This window comes from Dermacentor albipictus, chromosome 10 (assembly GCF_038994185.2).
Source record: "Dermacentor albipictus isolate Rhodes 1998 colony chromosome 10, USDA_Dalb.pri_finalv2, whole genome shotgun sequence".
NCBI lineage: Eukaryota > Metazoa > Arthropoda > Arachnida > Ixodida > Ixodidae > Dermacentor > Dermacentor albipictus.
Window position 1 is genome coordinate 2,105,964 of NC_091830.1, and position 14,561 is coordinate 2,120,524.

At 45.9% G+C, this 14,561-nt stretch overlaps 2 protein-coding genes across 7 annotated transcripts in view; both read right to left on the minus strand.

The window, feature by feature from the left end:
- Positions 1-14,561, minus strand: part of LOC135911965 (isobutyryl-CoA dehydrogenase, mitochondrial-like) — a 573,736-nt gene that overhangs the window by 291,801 nt on the left and 267,374 nt on the right. The window lies entirely within an intron of this gene.
- LOC135911978 (THAP domain-containing protein 11-like) lies at positions 5,322-8,345 on the minus strand. Its single transcript, XM_065444358.1, has 3 exons — positions 8,193-8,345; positions 6,338-6,431; positions 5,322-6,025 (listed from the first exon to the last, which is right to left on the minus strand). Exons 1-3 carry the CDS (start codon positions 8,343-8,345, stop codon positions 5,322-5,324), a joined length of 951 nt encoding a protein of 316 aa, XP_065300430.1.

Genomic DNA, 14,561 nt, shown 5'->3' on the forward strand with positions numbered 1-14,561 from the left:
TACCTCATGTATATGTAACACATGTAGAAGCCAGTACTTCTAAAAATTCAGTCATTTTGGAGACTTGTGCGTGAACAGTCATCCGACAATACCAAACAAGATATCTCTCTACTTAGTGGCGACGGCCAACCTGTCCCAGATGTTGCGGGCGCATTCGCCCTATACTTCAGGTATGTATATGGTGAAGGGTACAGTGCCGGAGTTTATTGCGGGAGACACATGATGCGATTTTGGGTGCGATCGGTCGTACGACCATTCGCATCGGCAGCCGCACTCAACAGGTTCTCAACCAAATCCGCTGCACGCGGCGCCGAATCGCACGCCGCGCATGCGACCAACTTGCTGAATATTCTCGTGCGACCGCCGCATCGGTCGGGCGACCGCAGCCAATGACAGCGCAGGTAGCGCGAACGTCACGGCCACGTCATAGACCCGACGGGGCGAAGCCGGCGAGCGAGCGCCTCGCCGCTCCGATCATCTCTGTTTTTTTTCTCCCTGGTCGAAACGATGGCCTCTTTCGCCGCTGACGGCGGCACATAAATAAGCAGCAATTTGTTTCTGACACGAAGTAACTTATCGAATTAAGTGGCCTCGAAAGAGTGCATGTTATAAAACGTTTTGCGATATAGTAAATCGTTGGCGTGATTTCTTATCGGACGCGGTCAGCGCAGACGCGCCAGCAATCGTCTATACGAAGCGGCTCGCCTGACTGGCGTGTTTACTCATCGCTACTAACGGCACCTAGAAAACTAACCGTATTTTCACTTAAGAGAAACATAAATGTTCAGGCATTGATTGTGCTGATGAATGTAGGCGCTTTATTACGAGCTGCGGACGCATCGGCATGGGCCCTCGGCCTCGGATAGACGGCCGGCTAGCTAGGCCTACACAGTCTCCGAGCGATCGCAAGCTCGCCTGGCAGCTCGTTCGCTTCCGTCGGCGCCAATGAAATCAAATGTGCTGCAATTTAAGCGTGAGATAACTGTGTACATGTTGTGGCGCTTCGTTATAGGAGCTGCAAGCGATCGTGTCACAAGGGCCACCGGTGTCGGTTTCGATGGCCGAGTGAGCTATGCCTGCCGGCTCCTATAGCCATCGGCGGCTGTCAACGAAGCCGTTACTGCTAACGCGGCCTTGCGGAAACACTTCTACAGCGCTTCCATAGGCGTGTTTATATTGTCATCGTTTGTTTCAAACACGAGAGCTGTGCAAATACGTTTGCTTTCACTGTCTGTTCGAAGTTATGCAGCATTCCGAACTTCTACGCAGGGGCGCAGGTTCTGGGCGGAGCTAACCGCCACTCGCTCATTCGTACCATGTGTCCCGAATCGCCGCATGCGGCAAGTCGCACACGACGCGCCGTGCGACAGATCGCACGGAAAATCGCACCATGTGTCTCCCGAGCTTTCCAATCACACTTCCCTGGATTCAAGTCTATCGGTTTCAGAGGAGCTTGTCTTTCAGAGCATCAAATGCTTAGAATCGTCCTTTTCGTGTGGTCCTGAGGACATTCCACCTGCTTTGATTAAGACGTATGGGTCCTTGCTTGTTCCAGTGCTTACTTGTATCTTTAATTCTGCTTTAAAGACGAACACATTCCCAAAGCCTTGGAAAACAGCGCGGGTCGTTCCCGTCTTTAAGTCAGGGTTAAAACTGCTACGACTAACTACAGGGCCTATTTCTCTCCTATGCGCAGCATCTAAATTATTCGAGTGATCTTGCACTCAACAATTTCATCCTCTATTACATATACTACCATTCCTCAGCAGCATGGATTCATATCGGGCCGCTCCACAGCTACCAACTTCGTTAGCTTCATGATGCATGCCTCTCAAGCAGTGTATAAGAAATGGCAGCTAGATGCCATTTATTTTGACTTAAGTAAGGCGTTTGATGTCGCATGCAACGAAGTACTCCTTTAAAAGTTAGCGCAACATGATCTGCACCACTCTGTCACAGCGCTGATGACAACCTGCCTATGCGACCGGTACGGCTACGTTAGTGTAAATCGCCAGTCGTCAGAACTTTATGCGGTTACAAGTGGAGTTCCTCAAGGGTCTGCTCTGGGCCCTCTATTTTTCTCTCTGTTCATTAACGACGTTTCGACACTCATTCAAAACTTGTCAATTTTGTTATATGCTGATCACGCGAAACTTTTCAAAACGGTAAAAGATGTTAATGACTGCGCCGCTCTTCAGAGAGACATTGTAAATTTTGCGTCAGGGTGTGCTGAAAACAAGCTGGTCATAAATGCATCAAAAGCGAAAGTTGTAAGCTTCACACGGAAGATTAACAGGACTTTGTTTCCCTTTAGCGTTAAAGCTGTTCTCCAGCCAAGAGCTCAGGGAACGAAAGGCCTTGGAGTGCACTGCGATAGCTCTCCGAGTTTCTCACCCCACGCTCAACAGACGAGGCAGCGTGCATTTCCAACGCCCGGCGGGCGAGAAACTTCAAACCACCTGGGCCATTTGTAACGTTGTATAAGAGCGTATGCCTTCCAGTTCTTGAGAACGCCTCCGTAGGGTGCCTCGATGCGCGCGCGCTCCGCTGAGGGTGAAGACAACTGCGTCGTCTGCTACGGCGGCTGCCATTGCCATGCCGACTTCAGAGGCGCGGGGCGTGCGCCAACAGGCTTTTTGCACTTGCCGCTGCAAAAGCGCGCTTGTCTTCGCGACCAAAAGACAATACAACTGCGTTTCACGCCTTTTCTAATGAAGTGTCAACAGAACAGGCTTGTAAGGGGCAACTGTCCAAATATTTTAAGATTTGGACGGTCGTTTCTCCTAGCACACGGCGACTCGGGTGCTAGATTGGAAAGAGTTCATAGAGCGCACTAGGAACCTAACTGCAGGATTAAAATAAATTAATAACAGCAATATCATAAGCAGGTAGATTGCATTCAATTACTCAATTGTGTAACTAATTAAGAACGATCCAGTTGCCTTATTCACATTTATTGTCAACCTAGAATGACGGTTTTTTTGTAGAAGAAAAAAGATTAATGTGCTTTACGTACCTCGTCCTAAGAAATAAAAGCCAGCGTATTCGCCACACGTACACGAACCGAATATCGCAGTACCTGAGCCGCGCATGCATGCATTGTGCACTGAAAACCCCAAATATCTCCAGGCATTTTTATACGTGTGTAGTCGGCCATTCGAACTTGGCGGGACCACTGTATATTGGTCAAATGATGAGGAAAGTTATTAGTCGCAGTGAAAAGACATCCGTTTATACTCGAATGGAATCGAAATTTTGAGGTCATTAATAGGTCAAACTAATGAGAGTCGACTGCATTAGTATATTCAACGCGCACTTAAGACAGTGTTTTAAAGACAAAATAACAATCTATTGCCGCGATCAGAGGTTAGTTGAAAACAAACAATCATTAATATTGTTTAAAACCATGAAAGTTGTTTATTTGCCCCGAAAAAAATATTTCAGGGTACTTTGAAGGCATGTTTGCACAGATCATCCTTGTCTTCAGAACCTGGAGTCAGTGCAATTTAGGACACTTATTAGGTGTAAAAATAGGAACTCTGCTAATGCTAGCAGCATGAGTGTACTTCAGCGTGGATAGAAGCTTAGGTTAAATTAACTCCCGCACACGTCTTGCTTGCGTGACCATTGAGACGAGCTTTCTGAAGGTGTCGGAGGAAGATGCGCAGTCTCAATCTTGCGTACCTGTCGGTCAGCGTTTTCCGTATTTCTTCATCATGGCTTGCGCACAGCTTCAAGCGCGGTCGGTATGCTTGCTTGCAGAAGACCTTTCCTAGGTATGCTGTAAGTGAGCGGACAGGTAACTTCATTGTCACTAGTTTGCCTGTGCACCATGAGTTTATCCCTACAAAGTGCTCCTCGTAGATTTTGAGCATGTGCATCACATCATCACTGGGATAAATTAGGTTGTCACCTTCTGACACATATTCCTTCAGAGCAGTCAGAGAGGCATGTTCGTCACTAGCACATCCCAGTAGGGCATCCTTGCATTGCTGGCAGCTGACAGACGGCAAGATTCCTTTCAAAATGAAGCCTCCTACGTAGTGTAGAATGCTGCACTTTGTTGTGGACAGTTCTTCAATGAACAGAATTTCTGAGTCGTTTATCTCATCAGCTTCCCCTTCTGTCCTTTTTTCTTTGCCTGGGAGAGAAGGTCTACCAGATATTCGCGGTCATCGAGATCGTAGCTCGTCGTCCGTGGGGTAAATAAAAACTGGCTCACGCTCACAAGCCTCAGAGCGCATTTCATATCATACGCACTGGGCACAGGTTTTCTTAGTCGAACCACCAAAAAGAGGTTCTCCAGACAATCCTGTAAGAGTCTGCTGGTAAGAAAAAAATCGTACCCCTCATTTCCCAGCAACACTTCTTGGAGGTGGATGACAACGGTTGTTGCAATGAGAAGGCCAGCTTGGCATGGTTTCCACAGTGATGTGGACCCCATTTTCGTACTTCTAATGGTCTCCATTGCCGTGTGCAACGTGCCTAGGGCGGCATAATACTTGGCCATACTCCTGCGACTTAAGGCCATTGTTGGGTTGCGAGACGACATTAGAGAATACCATTTGAAAATGAGCTCCAAAAACCATGCAGTGGTTTCAGCTTCTTCTTCAATTACAGATGCTCTTATTAAAAACCGAATAGCAGCTGGTGCTTCGCGGAAAAACTGAACGGCAACACCAACTTTCATTTTCGTGAAATGGCCACTGCTAGTGTGCACCTCGCATAGGTTGGGCGCTACCTTGAGCTCGTGCTCTGCGTCATAGTCGAGCACAGCCTGAACATGCTCGAGTTTGACCTCCGATGATGGCAGGTTGTTCTCCTTTACAGTGGCATCACTCAACGTAAAAACTGATGAACTTTGTAACCGCATGTCCTCTGAGATTTTTGAGAACGTGTGCAGGGTCAGCCGTGAAAAACAGTTGCTTTCCATCCAAACATGGGTGTGGTATAGAGCACACAGTTGAGGAGTTCCTGTGGCTTGAAAAGCCAAAGTCTCGCCACATCGCTCGATTTGACGCACCCATATCAGATGTCACAACACGAACTCTGAGGGACACCTGGCTGCATAATTGAACAAGCTCAAGGACATAGTGCTTGAGCACAGAGCCCTCTACGTGATGTCCGTTGAATTCATAAGCGATCACCTGTTTCCACCTCTGATTTAAACCGCCTAGCATGAACACTAACGCGTGATTGGCAGGCTCGTCAGGCTTCGGCGGTAGTGTCTTTCCTCTAAGGAACGCATCTTCAACACGGTCCAACTCATATCCACTTGAAATCTCCATTTTATCCAAAAAAAGGATGCAATCTTTCTCCACCTACTCCATGGCCATTGCCTTGCACCGCATGACGTCAATCACCTCGTGAAGTATCCCCGGAAGGAACTTCAAACCTTCGAGCCTGCGAGTCAGTGTCCTGTTTGAGGGAAGGGGATATCCCAGCTTTCTGAGCGTTTCATATCCAGTTGTCCCGCAAGCGAACTTAATTTGAAGGCCTTGCTTGACCATTTCAGGCGTCCAGGAATTGCCCCGGTTGTTGCTCCTAGACAGAGCACGGAGCTGATCTTCATTCAGGAACTTGACATTTTTTGAAAAATTCCTGATTTCGCTTTCAAGCCTCTGAACTTGATTTTTGAGGCCCTTAATATTGTTTCTGGCGGCAGCATGATGGTCCTGAAGGTCTGTGTATTTCCTCGTGATGTCCGCTAGCTGCTTCTTCAGCTCTGCAGAATACGAGGAAGCAGTCTGGGTCCCACTAGGTTCGCCAGCTTGCTCTCTCCTGTCTGCATCCTGAACCTGCTGTGGACACTCAGCAATGACATTGCTGACCTGGAACGAGTCCATTTCGGATGTATCTTCCTGAAGCGGAGGTCTGAATTGAGACTGCTCCGTGGTCTCAGAGAGCGTTATTCCTTCACATGACGAGCTGCTTGCTTCCACGGGGGTCGCATCTGATTTACCATTTGAGAGCGAGATCTCTGAAGCCACTCTCTCCTTCGGTGCTTTTCGCTCCTTAGGTAAAGCTGCAACATAAAAAAATATGCACTTTAAGATCGGTTTATTCGACCTGGCGAGCTAGTACATTCTTTTCTACAACAAGCAAGATGGGACCAAGGATCACATCTTTTCTACAGTGTACTCTTGAGAACGCACATAAACTGGAGCAAGCATGTTAATGTTGTACGCTAACGTGCACGAACCCGACATTTCCAGACGGTTAAAAATGTTTTTTTTATTTAATGCTATCCACAAGCATGTTCCCGAGACGGCTTGTAAGCAATGCAGGTAACAATAGCTATATAATACTTATCCGGACTTTAGAAATAACAACTTACGTTTGAATGAAAAAAGAGTTGGAACTGCATTCGGCTTCAGCTTTTTCCATCCATCTGAACGATGCTGTTCAAAGCTGCTTGGTTCAAAGTGAGCCTGCAAATGAATGTGTAAGGTTGAGGCACATTAGCATTTTTGTTTCACTGTAGATGATATAGACAAAACCAAGTATATCATATAACTGGTATGTCCAAAACTGTGTAGTATAACCAAGTGTGTCATAAATGAAACTTTGTTTTACACTTGCTTGACGGAGAGCATCCGTAGAGCACCCAGAGCGAGATTTTATTTACAGACCCCAAGTATAGATAATTAATATAGCAACGTGCGAACAAAAATTCCAGTCATCATGAATATGTGCTCGCAGCAAACAATGCAGGTCATAGAGACGAGGGGGTGCATGTGCTCAAGGACAGGGTGCGAAATAAGTGATAGCAGGTACCAAGAAACGCCTATGCAGAATGCACTGAAAAACTGAAGCTTTATTTTCGCATGCATTACTAATCGAACAAATTCACTTTTTCTCAGCTGTTATAAAATTTTTAGGAGAGTACCACTAATTTTATTTGTAACAAGCACATGAGCACAATTATGCCATGTGTACTATAAGCGGTTTTCCGCGCATCTTATACCGAGCAATGAAATCAATTAGGTGGCATCAGTGATGTGAGCTGCAGTCGGTACACTGTTACGGCTGTCGCTAAACGTTTTAATGCGAGGGCAGCTCTCGCATTCCTTGGCTCGTTGTGCGAAAAGCCCGCCGTTGCCGTGGCAGCAGCACCTCCCCCCCCCCCGTATTTAACCCGGGGGGCGGGGGGGGGGGTTATGACGAGTGTATTGTCACCGCGGGGGTGACAATGCACAAGTTTAAACCTGTCGGCGTGGTGAAGGAATGTAGAAGAACTTCTTGCTGGGCGAGTTGGTGCATAGCTTTCTTGGGAAGGAAGGAGCGAGCAAACAGCGGAATATTTCTGCAGCTACCGAGTGCATTAAAAGGAAAATCCCGCGGTCAACATCAGCTGGCCTTCAGTTTTCGGAGAGCGAGGTTGCGGTGCTATGCCGTCTTCACCTTCTGAGGTTCAATCACTCGCGTCCACATCACCACTCGAGACAGCAAAGCGTGGCCGTAGGCGGCAGGGCATGGTGAGAACTCCGCAAATAAAACCCAGCTGAGAGATCGCAATATGACCGATTTGTCGTCTCGCTTTGTCGCGACCTCATAATAAGCAACTTTCGGAGCCTCGCAAAAATTACATAGCCGCACTACACATTGCAGTAGCATTTCGCCGCAGCCCTACACTCAGCAACAAGTAACGCTCTCGCCTTTACACAACATAATGATTGCTTAGGAGCCCACATAATCGAAATAGACTGCACTTTTCCTTTATTTTACTATGAAGGGGAATTGTGTGCGCCATTGTGAAGAGATTTCATGTTCATTGTTTCAAGTTAAAATGCAGTTAGTGAGTCAGAAGAGCAGGCGCACCAAAAAAGGCCTCAAGCTTTTTTTCAGCGAGAAAGTCTCATTCGAAGGAAAATACTCGAACAACGCCTCCTTTTTTTTTCTTTTTTCAGTCTCTCTCGTCAAGAGAACGCGGGCATTTTTGTTTTCTTAAAAGGTGCGGAACTTTCCGGGCAGTGATACTCGTTCTGTGAGCAATCTAATTTGCTCCCAACATTTGCCACACAATCCCTGTGCACGAAGTTGCTAATCCTCAGCGCCACTTAATTTCAGAGCGATCATATTTATATGTCCCTGTTCAGACCTTCCACACGTTCTCTCAATAAAAATGAATCGCGTACTTCAACGGCACGCACATGCGAATCCTTTGGCATACGAAGGAAAGTTTTACTCACGCTGCACATGCACGATGTGTTTGACGGTTGCCACTTGTCGCGCTTGGTGTTTACTGTCCAAAGCAGCCTTCTCTTGGGGTCCCTCGGGAACTGAAACATTCTCCATCCCTTTCTGGAGTGGTTGGTGCACTGCGGCACACAACAACCCGGCATTTTTCGATGTGCGCCACCGGTCAGCACCAAGAGAAAAGGCGACAGAGCGAACGCACGTGTTACGGCCGCCGCGCCGCCGCGAGAAAGGGCATGAAAATGGCCGCAGGTGGACTGTCCCGGCCGAGGAGGCGGCACAGCGAGCCGCAAGAGCCAGTGGAGCCCTGGACTGAGGGCCCCACCCAGACCTGCCATAACTCCGATTAACGGAGCAATAAAGTTTTTTTCTCTCTCTCTCGCCCTCCCAAAGGGTGACCTCAACCTAGAGAGGACGCGCGCGCATCGAGGCACCCTACGCCTCCGCGGTTCGGGGCGGCACTTGTCGGTCAAATTGTGAACTTCTAGAAAATGTGCAAGAAACGTTCCCATCTATATTTAAACATTGATTCTTTCAGAAGCCTTCCATCTCCATAGAGCTAACACAGACACTCACATTACCTACCCTCACCTGTAGATGCAATAAATAGAATGTTCTTCTCAAATGAATACATGAAAAAATTTGCTGCTCACACTCGCTAGGATAGACCTAACCAATGAGCAAGTTAAATTTTGAATAACAATAATAATATTATAACTGTGATATTCTTACTTCGAATTTTCTAAATATTTAATTTATTGAAAGAGAAATAGATCAATCATGAAAAAGGCGAAATATTATTAAGGCAATCTTTTTGTGTCAGAGAGGAAATTATGAATGGCTCGGCAAACGTTCCTGTGAGTGTATCCTAAGAGGGTTGCTCCTAGTAAGAGTATAACAGTACTGCATGAAGACTGTCCTAGATTTCAAAGCGGAATTTCTAAACATTGTTTTCGGTGAATAGAAAACATCCGACACGCTAATAAAAAGCGATCGATGGATTCCGGCTCATTGCAGGGGTAGTAGAGGGGATACCGCGAGACCTCATCTGTGTACGTAAAAATTAAGTGGTGGAATACGGCAACTCAGGCTTGTAAATGATACTTCGAATTGCCGGTTGGGTCACCATTGTTGATTCCAAGAATAATTTAGATCTATAAAGTGTGTAGATTTTACTAATGAGTGGCTTTTTTGCATTCGGTCAAAGAAAGCGGCCTATATCTGGCCCCAGTGATATGCTCAGTTGCCGGCAGCAAAGATGTGACCGGGTCTTTTAAAGAAGCTCGTGCTAAAGCATCGGCGATTTCATTGACATGAAAGTCTCCGCGGCCTGGTACCCATACTAAATGGACTACCGGGGCGGTACTAATGTATAAAACGTGTTCAAAGCTGTCGAATTTGTAGGCGCGTTAACTGTTTCCCTACCATGGGGGAAAAAGATGTTTTTGTAGGTTACGCCAGGTCTTTTTTGATGAAAAAACTACTGCACTGAATATTTTATGTAATACATAAACAAAAAAGCCGAATGAATGCACTTTTCACGCATAAATAATTTATTAACGAGATATATGTCATAAAAGAATATATACATTTCCAGAATCAAGATTGTGGGATACGACTGAACAAAGTTTGTAAAGGTACGCTTCTATCTACTAAGAAAAATATGTAACAAACATTATGAAACATACAAAATGTATTGCCGTCTAATAGGCACCACCTATGAAGAAATCAGTTTTTTTTTTTATTGAACAGCTATTCCACTACAAAAATTTAACTACAAGTGCTACAGTTGGGCGTGCCGGTCTGCGGCCGCCGATGTTTCGAGCTGCTTTGCGTCGTCGTGACTCTCAGAGTCTAAGTCCGACAAAAAGGCAGCATCCTCAGGCTCGCTGCTGCTCGATCCGTCGATAAAATGAGCCAATGAAGCAGCGGAATCACGAGATCTGCGATCTTTAGAAGCGCGAGCGCCACTTCCGGAAGCAGCCATTTTGCTTCCTATTTTGATTATCGCGAAACTTCGGAGCATGTTCAAAAATTACTGCCCCTTGGGAAAACATTGAACTGCTTAAAAAACACAAAAATATAGTTCTCCTCCTTCACGTTCAATAGCGCAGTGCGTCCGTGAGCGGCTCGGAAGGCCTCGAAAGCGGCATTTCAAGCCATCGTTAGCGGGCTAACGATGCACAATGGACGTGGTACGTAAGGAGCTAAGCGCGCTGCGTACACAACGAGAATCTGTGACAATAACAACTATTGTAACATGAAGGGGTAACTTTCGCAAAGAAAGAACTATTGCCAGAATTTCGGCCTGAAAAATTGATGTGCAGTCTGGCAGGCGAAGTTAAAAAGACCAGTCCAGGGACGGTTAGTAGATTCTGACGTCTGCCTTCTCTTCACATGAAGAACCATCAGTCGCGATTACATTTGTTAGGAAATGGGCCAAATATTCTTGCAAAAGGGCATTCAAATATATCGGGGAAGAAATTTTGCGTTATTGGGAAAAATGTCTGCAAATTCAATTTTCAGCGACAACGTGGAACTATCAAACTGAATGATTTCCCTAAGGCGAATATTTAAATGTGCTAATTCTGCCTGCACAAATACAACCGGTGGAGTATGCAACCATGGCCACGTGTTCTCGAAAAATGAACTTGGTTCACTAATAAATGCATGTTGTGTACGTCGTAGAGGAGATTCATAAATTCTTAAGTAGGTCTGAACCGTAAGCATACGGAATCACGAGTGAAGTGAAGGTAGGCGCGCTTCCTGGTATAACACATTATTAGCGACGAATTTAGGAAGACCAAAACACAGTCGAAGAGCTTCTCTCTCTCTAAAAGAACAACTGGTCTTATTTTACATTTTACACATCCGGATAAGAAAACGCAGCCAAATTCTAGTACCAGTAGTACATACATACGGGAAATCTTACTTAGTGTGTCATTTTGCATGCCGGAACGCCGGTTACTGATTGTCCGTAGTAAGCCTAGCGCTCGTGTCCCTTCCATTGCAATATTAACGCGACAGCGTTAAGGAGCTCGTGTCGCAGAAAAGCCGGTGTCGTCGGCGTCGGTGTCGGCGTCGTAGGCGTTGGCCGTGAGCGATAAATCCCAGCAGCCACTTTATGAATAAAAAAATTGGAGGACGCTTAAGCTTTTTTATTCATGAACTGCCTGCTGGGATTTATCGCTCACGGCCAACGCCGCCGACACCGACGACGCCGGCTTTTCTGCGACACGAGCTCCTTAACGCTATCGCGTTAAAACAACGTGCAAGATGGGCTGGGTGGGAATCGAACCAGGGTCTCCGGAGTGTGACACGGAGACTCTACCACTGAGCCACGAGTTCGATGCTTCAAAGCGGTACAAAAGCGTCTCTAGTGAATGCGGGGTTGCCTTAAAAACGAGCTGTTTCTAAGGCTCAGGCGTGCGTCCCTTGCTCAGGCGCACATTTCGTTGCCGCGCCGAACGCGGCGCTGCTCGACGCTCCCCGCGTCCGATGCGGGGCGCGTAGTCGCTGCGCCGTAGCCCACTGTCTTACACCTCTTGGCGGGTCGACGGGAACGCTGTCGCGTTCCACTCTTGAAGGCGAAGCTTAATTTTCTGTGAGAACACCAGTTAAGTTTTCCGCCATATGTGATACTCAACTACTTGTGCGATTTTGTACCTGTGGAATCAATGGTTCTCTGATCATATGCTTATAACTGTATCGGCCCGGTAAGCGGAAAGACAAGGACTGCACTTTTGTTTACGTTTAATGACAGATGAAGATTGTGAAGCCACATCTCCAGGCAGAGGTGCGTTTGCAAAGACAGGTAAAGAGAATTGATGTCTCTTGCTCTTGCGAAAAATGCAATGTCGTCTGTATAGACGCACCGATTCACATCCTGGCGCAGTGGAACTGGACTTATCAAGCGGGAAAATAGTACAGGAGACAGAACAGCTCCCTGGGGAACCCCTCTTGTTTGGTCGAACTTCGTTAAAGAAAAGCCGCTTTGAAAACAATGAAATATTCCATTTCATAGAAATTCGAAAACATATGCCGTTATACATCTCGAAGAATTGTAGGAATTAATCTGTCCAGCAGTAGTGAGTACTCGACGTTATCATAAGCCTTCGCTACGTGAAGAGCAACTAAAGCCCAAAATTCTTTTTTATGCCGAGCAAGTTAGATATGGCTTTCCAAGTTTACATGCGCACATCCAAATGGAGAGATCACGGTGGAAACCGATTTGACTTGAGCTCAGTAACGAATTTTGAAATATATGATCCATCATGCGCTCATATAAAGCTCTTTAAATAAGTTTTACCATATTTGAGGTAAGAGATATAGGACTAAGATTGTCAAGATTGTAGCCAGCGCTTTGTTTGTTAAGTAGCGGAATTATTTTGGCTGTACTCCATTCTACAGGAATCCAAGCATTTTTAGATAATAATTCACCGTGTTGAGGTCTTAAGGAGACATTGCAAACAAAATCTTTAGCATGACATTGGAAATGCCGTCAGGACGGAGCTAAGGCAGGCAGAGATCTAACGGCATTGGAAAGCTGACTGTGACTCCCACAAAGTCATCTGGGATAGGAGGCCTTAATAGCCCATTCGGCAAACGTGATGTTAAGCGTTTCGCGAAGCCCTTTCCTATGAATTCTAAGGAAGCAGATATCTCGCGTGGTGAAGCAATTCTCGACGCAACATTCGCTGGTGTTGGTATGAACTATTTAAATCGAAGGAACTTCCTCTCAATGAGTTAGAGAGGAAGTCATGATGTTTTTCATCATACTCGTCTTTGGCATTCGATACTGTTCTCTTGAATGTAGCCGCTGCGAACTTAAAATCACTCCAGTTATACCCCAGTCACACGGGCACTTTCAAAGTCCTTTGAACCAAAGATCCTTTACTTCAAGGGAGAATGCGCGCTGTCACACAGACACAACAAAGGAGCCTTACTGGAAGGGAGCTTTGAGTCGAAGGAGTGCGCGTTCGTCCTTTGAAACCTCAAGGGAATACTCTCGAGCCTAGAGGGCGTCCGACTGCAGAAAAAAAGATATCCAAAAATATGGAAGTTCAATTTTTACGTCTTCAGAACAAGCTTGTAAGTACGAAATACTATTACTAAGGTACTAAACACTTTCGGGACACCCGACATCTCCATCATGAACCTGCCGGTACAGCAGCGCCGGCACGGCCTGTCGTCAGCAGCAACATCGACACGATCGACACAAACACGGGCAACACGGGTGCCATGTGCGACTTGGTTCTTTGGCGAGCGGCTGCTAGGCATTTCAGTCTCCTCGGCTATCTTCAGCGTCATAGCTCAACTTCACAATCGTTGCTTTGAAAAAAGGCGAGAACACTAACCTAACGAACTGAAGCAAGGGCAACAACGAAGAATCGACGCCAACATGCGGTATACGAAGCGGCACACATGGTGGCCATCATTACAATAAATACGTCTGTATTTGGTAAAATAATGCCTTTACTGCGCGTGCATTTTGTTTTGATGTTTCTATGTATTAGAAAAAATAAATATTGCTGAAAAAATATATATAAATTTATTATAAGACGCATTTGAGCCATATTTTTTTATTATTTACGAGGCGATGGCAGCGCTAAGGATACGTTGCGGTTTCTGTTAAAAGCTTCAACGGAGACAATCTGGAGACCGTGTAGCACCGACACATCTCCCTTGAACTAATGGGCCTTTGAAAGCTCAATGCTCCTTAACCTCAAAGGACTTTGAAAGTGCCCGTATGACTGGGGTATTACTCGGACACTGATTGTAAAGTAGTTTACTACAAGCGGCTTTTCGTCGTCTATAATCCCGCGTGCACTCCGAATTCCACCAAGGAGAGGTAGCATTTTTATCCAAGTTAATATTAAACTGATACTTCTTAAAGGACCTTTTAATACAGAGCAAAGCCTAATCCGGCACCATTATCTGGGAGTTGAGCACTGTCGTGAAGACACACTGAAATTTCTGGTAATTGACACGAGTGTTCACCAGAGATTCTAAAGAGATAAAAGGGAATACAATATCAAGCCTAATAGATAGATGGTCATTGTTTTAGGCAGAGTCGACAGTAGACCAGGAAGTGACGGAAATCCCCGAACTGGCAAATGTTAGATCCAATGCTGATTTAGAAAGACCTTGAAAAACGTAACTACTTTCGTGTTTAAGCAACAAAAATTTCGATTAATTGCCCAGTCCGACAGCCGCTTTTGGACAATCATGAGTCCATTTTGAAAACCCAGGACACATGATGCGAATGAGTCTCCGGCTTTTTCTTTCTTACGAGATTTGACAACAGTATCAAGGTAACGAATTTCCTATACATGTGCACATCGGGGAAAATCGATCATGTA